Source organism: Cavia porcellus, unplaced genomic scaffold (genome assembly GCF_034190915.1).
Source record: "Cavia porcellus strain 051 isolate PalLab524CR breed Dunkin Hartley unplaced genomic scaffold, mCavPor4.1 scaffold_22, whole genome shotgun sequence".
In the NCBI taxonomy this organism is placed as follows: Eukaryota; Metazoa; Chordata; class Mammalia; order Rodentia; family Caviidae; genus Cavia; species Cavia porcellus.
In genome coordinates, this window is record NW_026947505.1 from 15,865,178 (window position 1) to 15,879,195 (window position 14,018).

The 14,018-nt window shown below is 50.1% G+C and overlaps 1 protein-coding gene across 1 annotated transcript in view; it reads right to left on the minus strand.

Annotated features, from left to right (window-relative positions):
- Enpp1 (ectonucleotide pyrophosphatase/phosphodiesterase 1) overlaps window positions 1-9,794 on the minus strand; it is a 62,788-nt gene extending 52,994 nt beyond the window's left edge. Inside the window, exon 1 of the mRNA XM_003468464.5 lies at window positions 9,606-9,794. Coding sequence (XP_003468512.3) covers window positions 9,606-9,770 — 165 coding nt within the window. The 5' untranslated portion in view covers window positions 9,771-9,794. The remainder of the gene's footprint in view (window positions 1-9,605) is intronic.
- Window positions 9,795-14,018: the final 4,224 nt, after the last annotated feature.

Here is a 14,018-nt window from a genome sequence, read left to right on the forward strand (position 1 = left end):
CGCTACAGCACCATACAAGGGGACCCTTCCTTTGGGGGCTGGAGACGCCGTTGTGCGCCCTGGGCCTGGAGCCCATTCCACAGCGTTTCTGTATCATCGGAGCACGCAAGGAGACCAGAATCTAGGAAACAGTGGGGCGCATGGTACGGCCCATCTCCCTCAGATGATCACCTTGGGGGCCACAGGCCAGGCACCTGTGCTGCAACCCGGCCTAGGTCCTTGCAGAACCTATACAGGTCTTCCTGCACTCTTCCGCGCTTGCCCAGTATGGGGGTGGGGGAGTACAAGTCGATTCTTCTGGGCGGATTCCAGCAAAGGTCTCAAGACACAGGAATCGGGAAGTGTGAAAACCTGGTATTGCATAACAGATTTGCTGTGTGACCTCTGAGCAGCTGCTTTGCTAAGCTGATCGCGGTTTGTTTAATCATAATACAGATCTGGATTAGGTTGGCTTCTTCTGGGTTTCAATTGTATAGACAGCTTGCAGTTATGTTCCCCCTTTGTTATAAGAACTCTACATATTGCAGGGCGTGTTGGTGAATGCCTGTAATCCCAGCACTCAGGAGGCAGAGGCAGGAGGATCTCTGTGAATTCAAGGCCAGCCTGGGCTACACAGTGAGTTCAAGACCAGCCTGAACTACACAGCAAGATTCTGTCTCACTCCCCACCGAACACTCATACCTGAAGCTATCTTTTGTCAAGTTTTGTGTTTTTAATTTTATGACTACATGTTCATAGACTCATGTTTCCATTCCTGGTATAGAGCTGGTACCTGTACAGAACACATCTTATTCCTGTTCACCAGGGCTCCCCTCTGTCCCATTTCTTGATCCCCTTTGCCCTTGAGAACAAGCACTCCTTTTTCCTTTTTCTGTCTCTTTTGAGTGCTGGGGATGGAGCACAGGGCCTGGTGCACACAGGTTGGCATCTGTCACTGACCCAAACCCCGGCCCTGCTCCTGGGCTGGTTGACTTGCTTTATGCATACAGAATCGTGAGACTCTTACTAACCTTAAACCAACAGATGATCTCTGAAATTATCTCTACTTCTCCTTCGGATATGATCGGTGTCTACATTTAGTACCTGTCTTCTGTTTATCCATTCTGCAGTCCCATCTTTGCTTTCTTACGGACACAGGCTTAGTTCATTAGTTTCCCTAAAATACTGCTATGGACTCCAGTCCATAACTCTGGAGTAGGAAAACCCGTCCCAGCTCCCTTCGCCCATGGCTCCTGGGTATAGCTCTTCCCGACGGAGCAGCAGCAGCCCGAGGGTGCAGGGTGGCACAAGCCCCGCCTGCCCCTCGAGCTGACCCTTGCCTGAGTGCTCGGGGAGATGCACCTTTCTGGGTGCCCTTGAGTAAGTGCTGCGTGATGCTGGCTTTCTTCTTGGTCAGCACAGTTCCATCAGGAGAGTGAGGTGACCCTGTGGCTCGAGCTAGTGCCATCTGTCGTTCCACATGATGTGCGGGTGTCACCACCATGGCTGGATTTAGCAGCATGAAGGGCTTGGGTATCTTTTGGTCGCCTCTGCTCTCATGTTTCTTGGTGAGCTCCAGATCCCTGTCCTCAAACAGCCAGCTTGGGGGATGCCTCCTTGCCAGCCCTCAGTGCAGGGCCACCCAGGCCCCTCGGGCACCGAATGGGGGTGTTTCTGTTCTCCACTGGGGGTGCAGTCCGCATCTCTCCAGCCCTGCCTGTCTCACCCCCATCCAGCTCACCATGGATTGGCCCTGTGAAACATTCTTAGTTGTTCTGGGTCCCTCTCCTGTGTCCTGAGCCACCAAGCTGCCACTGATCACATGACCACAGGTTTAGAGGCAAGGGGGCTTCTTACAGAGGAGAGGGTACTGGTCCTGCCTCTGCTCTTGGGTGTTGTGCATCCCAGGCAAGCCCCAAGCCTTCCCTAGCCTCAGTTTCCCCATCTGTGTAAGGAATTGCAACAGCAGCAACCTCGGTGCCTGACAGATAGCAGACGCTGCAAGAGGGCTTGTCACTGTTAGCATTAGGGTTTACAATTCACCCAACAAACAGCAGCACTCCTGTGGTCCCAGTCGTCCTGAGCCAGCGCCCAGGGGAACTGTCTCTCTGCTCTGCTGTCCTTTCCTCCCCAGCAGACCTATGCAGAGATCACAGCATCTCAGGGCAGCTGATTCGAGTGCCATCCAGGTGGCCAACCCTGGAGCTGAGGGCTCCCGGGCAGCAGGGAGGGCAGGCCCATATGCAGACGCCAGGGCCAGGTCCCGGCCTTGCGGGACAGCTAAGGGGCTTGGGGTTTTAATTTAAGAGCAACTGGAAACCACGGGAGCCCGCCCTCTGCTCCCCTGGTTTTATTTGTCTTTGTTCTTAGCAACAAGACAGGGCATGATTGATGCTACAGAAAGATCATTTTAGCCAGAGCAGGCAGCAAATCAAAGGGACGGCAAGGAAAGCCGCGATTTTCATTGTTTTCACTCGGCCATTTAGTAACTACAGTCCACCAGGCACATGTGGCTCTTTAGGCTAAGCTTCCACTAATTAATATTGAATAGTATTAAACAGTTAGTTCCTCCCATGAGAGGCTCATTTCAAGTGCTGGTCACCACATTAGACAGCATAGCGATAGGGAATATTTTAGCGACTTCTGGGGGGTGGGGATGCAGCTCAGTCGTACAGCGCCTGCCTGGCAAGCGTAAGGTCATGAGTTTGAGTCCCAGTACTAAAAGAAAACCAAATAAATAAATAAGTACAAGTGCTGGTTTATCATCTTCCAAACCGCTGCTACTGGTAGCAGGCAAAGATTGTGTGATGGGTTTGCTTTGTTTTATTTTGTTTTATGGTTTGTTTGGCTTGATTTGAGACAGGCTCTTGCTATGCAGTTCAGGCTGGCCTTGGACTCACCATGTAGCCCTGGCTGGCTCAAACACATGGCCATCCTCCTGCCTCAGTCTCCCAAGTGCAGAGATTATGGGTGTGTGCCGGCTGTGGGTCTGTGTTTTCAATCACAGCAGAGCGTGTGGGACCAACACACTGCTCAGAGCTCCCTGCTGCACAGACATACACCAGCGCCTCTGCCCGTCTCCACCCACGGTGCCATGACACTGAACTCCTTGATGCAGATGAATCCCAAGGTACACAAAGTGCCAACTGACTCAACCAAAGCTCATTGACAGCAACAAGGAAAGCCAGCTGGCACAGGTCTGTAACCCCAGCACTCAGGAGGCTGAAGCAGGAGGACTGCTGCAAGTTTGAAGCCAGTCTGGGCTACATAATGAGTTTGAGGCCAGCCTGAACCATATAGTGAGACCCTGTGTCACAACAAAACAAAATAATAACAACCAGGAAAATGACGTGCTGTGTGCCATTTGCGTGTTAACGTAATTCTCCCCCGGCACTCTGATGAGGTTCTGTCTCTGTTTTTCAGTCATAGAAGCTGATGTTTGGGAAATGTATTTGTCTACAAACAGCTATCTAATAACAGCACCCAGATTTCAACCAATTCTGACTCCAAACTGTTCTCCCCTAGTCTCAGAGCGAGGGTGAGCAGGATTCTTAATGCTGCAATCTCAGAGAGTCCCTAAATTTTCTCAGGCATCCCCCACAAGGACTTAACTCAGAAGTGTGGCTTGGACCCAATGAGGTAGCAGAGGTGAAAAGACAGAAATCTACACAGGGACACACACACAGACACCAGCGCTATCACCCGCCGATTCTTCTTCCATGGATTGGTCCACTCTCTCCCTCTTTCAACTTGGAAAATACAGAAGGCGCTGCCAGGAAACTTCCCGGACCATTCTTGGGTGTCAGTTAAGCATCACAGCTACGAGGCTGACCCCCCTCAGTTACTCACATCTGTGTGACCCGAGTCTCCTCCCAACTCTGCCTACAGACTGTGATCCCAGCCTGAAATGAATTAGAGCAGGACCCAGGGCAGGCAGAGTCCCGATCCATGGGGACAGGGTCACCCCAGCTACAGCCAGCATCCTCTTGGACATATGGCTTTTCTCGAAGCAAATGTACACCCAAGTCTCTGCTTCTCTGGATCCCGTCTAAAAACTGATTTTCAGACAATTGTCAACATCCTTCCTTAAAATACACCCGACTCCCACCAGTGGTGATTGCTGAAAGCCTGCTGCAGGGTGAAACTTCAAAGGAGCCGAATGACTTTACACACAGTGACCTAATGCCCGTTAGGCCACCTTGCACTTTGACCGGAACTTACCTAAGAGCAGGACTCTAGGCCACCACCCACTGGCTCTGTGGAAAACACTGGCTTGCTGAGTTACGTTGCTCTTTCAAAGGTTGGCCTGCGCCACTGAACCACATAAGAAGTCTTGTTCCTTACCACCTTCCTCAATTTCGTCAGAAAAGTCTTCAGGGCTTGGGAAGCAAGCAGGCTTTCAGTGGCACACAAGGTCTTCAAATTTCTAATTTTTCCATGAAAGGTCGGATTTTTATCACAAGCAACAAATATCTGTTTTTTCTTGAAATTGAAAAACCAATACAATTTGGGGGGGAGGGGATACTAATGCAGCCAGAAGAGGTAGCACATCCCTGTAATCCCAGTACTCAGGAGGCTGAGGCAGGAGGATCATCGTGAGTTTGAGACCAGCCTGGGCTACAAAGTGAGACCCTGTCTCAGGAAAAAATCTAATAACAACAAAAATACCCAACTCTGAAGAACAAGATTGTTAGTAGTTCTTTCAAAAATGTCAAAAATAAAATAAAATAAAAACCCAAAACCAGTGCAACCGCTTCCCCAGATGAGCTAGGTAGGAACTCCCGACACTGTCACAGAGAAAATAAAACAACCAAACTAAGTTTGAGAATCACTGAAATCTGCTTCACAAAGGACATGTTTCTCAAAAATGAAGCAGGCTTTTTTTGTTGTTTGTCTTTTTGAGACAGGGCCTTGCTAAGCAGTTCAGGTTGGTCCTGAGCTCACTTTGTAGCCCAAGTTGGTCTGGAATGCACAACAATCCTCCTGCCTCAGCTTCCCCAGTGCTGGGACTACAGACCTGCCTCACCTCACCCAGCTGGCTTTATTTTTTTTTTAATGACAAATCCCGGCTCCATGTAAAACTGGCCCCACGACTTTGATCGCTCTCCCGCATCAGTAGTTAGCCCACAGCTCTTTTAACAACACCCACATATAAGTCAGCACCATGACAAGGGCAAATGTCATCTGATTACTGCAGCTATAATAATCTCGACCTCAATGTCAAGGGCTCTGGGGGACCCCTGGGAGCCACCTTCACGAACAAGCTATTTTCCAAAGAACACCCTCCTGGAAACCAAGACACGTGATCTTTAAGGTCCCCAAACACATCTGAAAGAAGGTTTGCCAGCCAGACGTGCGGGCAGGCCTGGGGCGTGGTGGGAAAAGGGCCACTCGAGACAAACTTGTGAAAATTCACGTTCTCAGAACCAACCATCAGAGCGCTCTGGTTTCCTAGTCTAATGCGCGTGGGAATGCATCAAAGAAGAAATTCAAATGAAGAGAAATCTATTTCCCAAAAGTTAGCATACATAGGAAGCTTGGGGGGAAAATACACATTTTTATTGACTTAATACTAATAAAAAATGCACTGATTTTGGTATCCACCCAGGGAAACTGAGTCACCAAATTACCACGAGAAACACGTTCCACACCACTATGGAAGCTACCTGCATCCTCCCTCCCACTCGGGGACTCTTGGGTTCTGATTACATTGGTCTGCACTGAAGGGGGCAAAAGACAGGAGGAATCCCACAGATGGGGCCAGCGCAATGCGCCCGGATGTAGTCTGGTAGGTGAGGTGCAAAGGACTCAGGGGTGACAGTGACCAGTCCACAATCACCCACAGTCCTTCTGGTCCTGCTTTCCATTGTATACTTCAGGGCAGGGGGGTCCCTGGAAAGGTTGCAATGCTTCTAGAGGTGCAGTAAAAGCACCATCAACCCCTGAATAACTTGGGGAGCTCCTCAGGGGCAGGGCCAACTCTTGGAGCCATTCTCAAGCTCCTTAGCTATAATCTCAGCGATCAGGGCCCAGGAATCTGTCTTGAAGACACCTGCTAGGAGGCGGCTATGCACATGCCCTCAGGCCAGGCCTGGGCTGCCTCTGGATTTGTAAAGTAGAAGTGACAATCGAAAAGTTTTCCTATGTCAGGGGCACTGATGTTGCTAGAATTGATTAAAAATACATGGGGAATGGGGCAGGGGTGGGAAAAAGAAAGAAAAAAGAATTCAAATGTGTTATGTGCAGGCACTAGATCCCCAGGGTGAGGAGGAGCCTTGCCTATTACAAAACAGGTACCAATAAAAATGTGAAAAATACACACACAATGCTCTTTAAAATTGCAAAATACACTGGGCATGGTGACACACACCTGTAATTTCAGCATGTGGGAGGCTGAGGCAGGAGAATCATCATGAACGCCGATCTGGGCTACATAGTAAGTTCAGGGTCAGCCTGAACTGTATATCAAGACCCTACCTCAAAAATAATAATAATAATAATAATAATAATAAGAAGAAGAAGAAGAAGAAGAAGAAGAAGAAGAAGAGGAAGAGGAAGAAGAAAAGAAACAAAAAAAAGTTCAAAGTGCCGTAAGAATGGGTTAAAATCATTAAAACTTGTGCCACCTACATATCCACCAACTTTTTCTTCTGACTGCTACATGAAAGGAAAACTGTTATCTAAAATTCTCATCGGGAAGACTCATAACTAAAATGCTCGGAGAACAGAAGGTTCCAATTAGTATTTAGGTGAACATTTTGAAAATTCTGAAATACACTTTCTCTCTTTGGTAAATAGACGCCGGTTTTTTGGAGCTGCTGAAGGGTTTCTGGTCAGGCCAGCATCTGAGCATCTGCTCTTGTTGCATAAGACATTCGCTTAGGAAAGTCATTTCTGTTCTGCACTGACCTCATATGCTGAAGGCTTCTAGTCTATTTTTTGTTGTATGGAGATTTCGTGCCTGACAGAGGCAGGTTTATTTCAACCGAAAGCAGATGCCTAATTATAAGTTATATTCCAAACCTTACTTGTTTTTAAGTTGTCTGTGACTTGAAATACCTTTCTCTCTAGCCAAAAGAAAAAAACATTTCTAAACATAATTAAGCTCTCTCTAGTTGATCCAAAAAAGTCTGTAACATTGATGAAATACATGTGCTAACTTTAAAAACTGCACAAAGATTTCACAATGATATTCAGGAAGCTTACAAACAAAAACAAATATCAAACTATTTTCATTTCCCTTAATTACTGGCACCTGAGAAGAGAGACTCACACGGAGGAACACGGCAGGGAAGTTTTATGAAACCAGGCATGGTGGCGCACATGTGTAACTTCAGCACTCTGGAGACTGAGGCAGGAGAATCACAGAGTTCCAGGCCAGCGTAGGCTATGCACTGAGTTCAAAGCCAGCCTAGGCTATCTAAGGCACCCTTGTCTCAAAAAAACCAAAACCAAAATAAGCAAAAACAAAACAAAAAGAAAGAAAACCATTCCAAATCTAACTAGGGGAGAGAGTTACCTGAAAAACCATGCTGTGTTCTCAATGATAAGAGATTACAGGAGTAAGGAAAGGAAGTTAAGCAAGCTGACCTTCATACCCAAATCTCATAAACAGGGCCCACTTTTCACGAAAAGAACTCTGCAAAAAGGATCTCCACCCACACTCAGAGCCCAGGGCAGAACTACAGACACAGCTTCCTAAGTAAGTTGAAGGTCACAGACACCAGAAAGTAATGCTCTGCAAGAACGAACTGGGAAAATGCACTGCATTATAGGTGACAGTTACTAGTCCCTTTAAAACTATGCCTCAGATGCTGGGCATGGTGGTACAGGCCCAGAACCCCAGCATCTTGGGAAGCTGAGGCAGGAGGGTCTCAAATTCAAGCCCAACTTGGGTAACTGAGTAATTTAGTGAGGCTGTCTCAAAATAAAAAGTAAAAAGATAGACGTGTAGTTCAGTGGGAAGGTCCTGGGTTCAACCCCAAACAAACAAACAAAAAAGGAGAGAGGGAGGGAGGAAGGAAGGAAAGAGGGAAAGAAAAACTTGCTAGACTCAAACTGGGCGAGTTTTCCTCTGTAACAGTGACATAGGATACAAAAATACATCCTGAGATGCCACCTCATGTGGCTTGGGCCATTTCATCGGTTAAACTTAGGCTTATTTTTAAGCACTAAGGATATGACACCATCCCCCAAGTCTAGGAATTTTGGTTTGTCAAAGACCTATGACGTCTCCACGAAACCTGAAATACAGTGGAAAGGAAACTGCGGAGTCAGGAGATGCTTTGCACCGAAGCACGTTCCTGCCTTAATACATGCAGGGCGCTGCGGAGGGTGCACGCCTTGGGGCCCAGGCGCAGGCAGGCGGTGGAAGCAATCACAGCTCCTTTTGCTGTGAGTGTCCTGCCCGCGCCGGCACCCTGTCCGCGGGGTCCCGGTCACCATCCTTCGTGTTATCACAGAGGGAAGAAACTGAGCGTGGCAGGAGTCCGCAAGGTCCCGGGAAGTAAGAAAGGCCACGAAACTGCCCACTGAAAATTCACGGGGAGAAACCCCAGCCGCTGCAGGGCAGGGACAGCCATAAGCTCAACTTTGCGCTCAGCACCGCGGCGCCCGGGCGGTGAAGAATCACAGACGCCCTTCAGGGCCACCGCGAGCCATGGAATTTCTGAGCAGCTGCAAGGAAATGCTGCACCAGAGCCAAGCGAGACAGTGTCTGCTAACGGTCCTGAAAAACTGAAAGACTCTGTGAAATCATTTTCCACTGCAGTCAGCCCATCTGGGTCACCCGCACCACCACTGAGGCCCAAGGCCAACTCACCGCCCCTTTCAGAGCCGGACCACCTGCCTTTCTTGCTTTAGGTTTGTTTGTTTCTCCCCAGATGGTCTTTTTATTAGCGTAAGAACACAACGATCATATCCCTCACGGGGAGCTGGTGCGTGCACACGACACATTTCCACTCGTTTTCTCATCCCCTTCCCACTCTTCCCTCCTCCCTCCAATTTTTGATCTCCTTCCCTTTTGCAAAAGCTCTAGCTCCTGGTTTCCTAAGGTCTATCTTTCCTTTTGCTTTTTAAATTATTCATACTTTGGGTTTCTCATATAAAAGAAACCACACGACACTGAAGCTTGTGTGTCCCTTCACTCAACATTATAGTCTCAAGGTACGTCCACTTTCCTACAAATAACTCAAGTTTATCCTTCTTTATGGCAGAGTAGTACTCCGTGGTATGGCAACCCTACTTTTCCTGTATCCATTCATCAGCTGAAGGTCATATAGGCTGCTTCCTACAGCGATTATGAGTCCACTTTCAAGAGGGTCGTTTTTGCCCCTCTGTACTCCCAAAGATAGTGAGGTGTATTTCTAACTATGATTTTTTTTTTTTTCTTTTGCTTGCTTGCTTTTTCCAAGACAAAGTATCACCATGCAATGCAGGCGGGCTTTGAACTCACTCTGCAGCCCAGACTGGCCTCCAAGTAGCAGCGATCCTCCTGCCTCAGCCTCCCAAGTGCTGGGATGTCCGGCGTGCGCCACCACACCAGGGTCCTCCCGACCCCTTTCCACACTCTTTTGCAGAAGCATGAGTGAGACGCGCGCCGGCTGACTCCGCCCGCCCGGACCTACCAGCGACAGCACTTTGTAGGTGTTGGGGTCCTTGGCCGTGCGCGCGCGCGCCGCCTTCTCCAACGGCTCCTCGCCCAGCTCCATGGGCGTCAGCAGCGCCGCGGCCGCTTGCGGGTCCCCGGCCGGCCCTGCGCGGCCCGCGTCGCCGCCGTCCCGCTGCTCCATGCCCGCGCGACCCGCCGCCCGCCGCGCCTTTAAGGCCGCCGCGCCCGCGCCTTCCTGTCGCCCGCCGCGGGGCTATTTCGGGCCGGGGCGGGGCCGGCGCAGGTCCCCAACCGGGCCGCCGCCAGAGGTCGCCGCGGAGCGTGCGCGCGCGGGACCGGCTGGTGCCCTCTGGCGCGGGGCTGCCAGGGTCCCCTGGCGGGACAGAGCGCGGGCTGCAGCTCGCGGCCCCCCACCCGGTGGCTTCCAGGTGGCCGCGGGGGCCGCGGAGTCCTGGCGCGCGCTCCTGTGTTCTGGGTCTCAGGGCGGACCGCGTGCAAATAGGCGACTCTGCAGGGAGAAGGGGCCGCTCCACGCCGCGGGACTGCGTCCGCTCCCGAGGGCCCGGCGGGGCACCCCGTGTGCACCGCCGCTGTCTACGCATTCGTCCTCTGCCCTTGGCTTTGCTGCCGTGAGGAAGGAGTAAAGGGTCTTCCCGGAAGATCCACTCAGTCTGGCGAAAGGGGGAGGGCAGGACCGGCAGACAACCCTCACCCTCACCCCTAACCTTGCCCCAACCCTTACCCTCTAACTCACCCCTACCTCATCCGTAGCCTCACCCCCAACTCAGGCTAGCCGCACAGCCAGGTTTGGGCCTAGGGTGATCCCTGGGAAGAGGCCGAGCCTCTGGACCGCTCCAAATTGATTTTACTTTTGCTACCTGTGAGCAGCTGACAGCCACCAAACAAAAAAGGCCCGCACCAGTTCCCAGGCCCGCGAGTCCCTCGCGGACTTTCCCAAACTGGGCTCCGGAGTCTCCTTTGTCTGTTTCCATGATCAGATTAAAGGACTGAGATTCTCAAACTTCTAAAAGCAACTCCAAAGTGGCTTTGAACCTGACAACACAGGTTCGTGTGCAACCAGCGTGTATCATGTGGAACCCAACATGACAACTTAAAGGCCACCCATGTCGGCTTCCGGGTTTTTGTTTGAATTTTTTTTTTTTAAGACAAGGTCTCACTATACAGCCCTGGCTGGCCTGGAGCTGAACTCGCAGCATTCCTTGCCTCAGCCTCCCAAAAGCTGGGCCTCCAGACACAGGCCTCACTCCCAGCAAGGCTGTACCCAGAGGCAAAGGCAAGGCTTCCCTTAGAATCACAAATCAAACATCTCCCAGCCAGCCCCAACCTTGTGCGGTCCTGGCTACTATACTCCTGAAGGGCACAGCATTTCCTCCGCAAGACTGCAGCAAAGGGGAGAGAGACTTCTCACAGGAGCAGAAAATGGAGATGTTTTTTGTAGACTGCAAAACGCTGTCTACTCAATTCAGAAAAGCAGCTCCTTCCAACTGTGCTCTAAGAGCCAAGTGAGAGGGAACACATCTGCAGGGCGGGGCCGCGGATGGCCACCAGGATGGAGCTGGCTTCTTCTCACGCTGCCCCTGCACCGGTTGAGCTTTGTAGGTCATTAGGAAAAGCTAATTAGAATTCCAAACGCAGAGGAACAAAACCTGAGCCAGGCTCCAGTCACATGGTTCAGCTGTGGGCAGCTCGGCGTCTTCCTGCAGCCTCTTGCGCGCAAAACGGTTGCAGGAAGGAGTCAGGCAGCCAGGCCAGGTGCAGGGAAGGGTGACTGTTTGTCCCCAGCTCTCTGCGTGCCACCCGGGGAGCGCTAACTTTGTACAGCGCCTAGGACGCACGCTACACTTCCCCAAATCTGTCCAGACACCTCGCTGAGTCAGCGTTTCTCCCTGGGTCCCTGCAAAGTTGGACGGCGTAGATGAGGCCCTTGTTTGGGTGCTGCCTGCTCTTGGCTGAGAAAGAACTCCCGGTTTTACAAAGATGCAACCCGCCCTAATGACTTTAGCAGCTGCCAGGGCTTCTCCAGCATTCTCCACTCCCACAGCCAGGTCTAAAACAAGAAAACCGCAGAGCTATTTAATCTTTAGGGGCCCGGGGTAGGGGGGAAGCTTTTCCATGGCATTAGCTCTTTTTTAATATTTGGTGTAACATTCTCATTTGCTTTTGTCTGTAAGCACAGTATCCTCAGCAACAAGATAACTGGGTAGCTGTAGTCTTGCGCACATTACACAGAGTCTCTGAGCCTCGGTTTCCTCATTTAAAACTGATTTTACAAACTGAGGGTGGTGGCACATGCCTGTAATCCCCGCACTCAGGAGGCTGAAGCAGAAGGATCACTGGGGGTTCGAGGCCAGTCTGGGCTGCAGAGTGATTTGATAGCCAGCCAGAGCTATATAGCCAGACCCTGACACACACACACACAAAGGAGCAAAATACACCCAGAAGTGTCAGATACAATGAGTATCACAGGAACTGGAACAAAATGGGAAACACCTTCCTTGCCTAAAGGGAGCTGCTAAGTCTTTACTTTTGGGGTTGTGCAAATCTCTGCCACCCAATTCTATGCTACTTATTTGTTTCTTTATTTGTGTACTTTTGAGGAGTTTTGTTGTTTGTTTTTGATTTTTTGAGACAAGGTCTTGCCATATAGTCTAGGCTGCCTGTACCTCACTTTATAGCCCAGGCTTGCAGGGATCCTCCTGCTTCAGCTTCCCTAAGTACTGGAATGTCAGGTGAGCACTGCCACACCTATTCAGTTTGCTCATTGCTAGTGTACACAGTACAGTTAGTTTTTGTATATTTTGTATCTGTGACCTTGCCACAATTGTTGAATAATTCTAGTAGTTTTACTTGGTGCAGATCAATAGGTTCCTTAGAATTTCCTAAATCTTAACATTTAAAAGCTGTGGATTTCCTTCCGTATGTGAGACACGCATTACATATTGCAGGGAAAGCAACCAATATCAAGAGTTGTTCGGTTCTATGCTTGTGTCTTACAGAGAGAGTTTGCTGATTGTTTCACCTTTCTGTAGCTGAAATTCATCACAGATTTTTAAATAAATGCTTGAATTTTAGATATTTATTTCAATTTTTGTGTCTTAGCAACTAAGTCAATGGTTTGCTTTGTTTTGTTTTGTTCGAGCCAGGGTCTCGCTGTATAGATCAGGATGGCTTTAAACTCACTATGTAACCCAGGCTGACCTCAAAACTTACAATGATCCTCCTGCCTCAGCCTCTTGAGTGCTGGGATTTCATTACATGAAGCTTGAGTCAGTATTTTTAAACATCATAGAAATCAACAAAATGTACCTGTGGAGCTGACTAAACTTTAGTTTCCCAATTTGCAAGCTGTGTTTCTAAGAGTGTTCTAAGAGTCTCTGCGTCTTAACCACTTTCTTCTTCGTTTTTGGGGCAGAATCCTTGATATCCACAGCAGGCAGGAGGGTCTTCTCCTAGGTATCACACTGTTACAATGACCACTCTCCTACTTTCTCCTTTGGTTAAGGGATCACTTGCATGCAGCCATGCACCGCACTGGTCCGCAGGCTTTTCATACTGTGACTCCACTGTATTTATGTAGCAGTCACACTAGGTTCTGGGTGCAGCCTTTGAGGCTTCCTGTACAAAAGATCCTGTCATCAGCACGAGTGAAAGCGTAGCATCTTCCTTCCCAGTGTGATGCAGCCTATTCCTCTCTCTTGCCTGATTCTTCTGGTTGGGGCTTCCAATATGGTGTTGAATAAAGGTGGAGAAAGTCCACATCCTTGTTTTGTTCCTCGCTTAGAGAGAGCTTTCTAATGTCCCCCACTGGTGTAATTTTAGCCGTTGGCTTATTGTTATGGTTTAGGTTTCAGTGTTGACCTGCCAGCGTCAGGCTCACAGGTGGGGCTTTCGGTGGCTGCATCCTGCGTATGTGACACTGGGTTTGTCTCCAGATGTGCCTTTGTCAGAGTTCTGCTGGGAAGCCCCCCGCTGGGTTGAGAATCTGGAAGGAGAGCAGCCGAAGTCCGCCTATCCGTGCCCCAGCTGTGACCGAGCCATCTCCAGCTTGGTCTGGGCCGAGTTCTGTCCCCTGGACACTGCAGAGAGGTGACAGAGGCACAGAAGAGAGCACAGAGGAGCCGTGCGGGGCACACTCAGCCCACAGCTCTGCTGCACCAGGGGAGTAGGGCCTGGCTGGGGAAGAGGTGCAGAGGAGCACGGGGTCTGGACTGTCACCTTCCCCTGACTTCTCCCTGCTTGCTACCTTTGGGTCCTACCAGGCTCTCTGTTCTTCAAGCAGTGTCCGCCCCCTTGCCATGCCCTGGTGGCTGGGATCTGTCCCTGCGCACTGGAGGTCTAGCTAGGAACTGTCCCAGAGGGAAGACTTCCCCAAGGCAGCAGAGTTCCAGCAAACCATGCAGGACTAGCT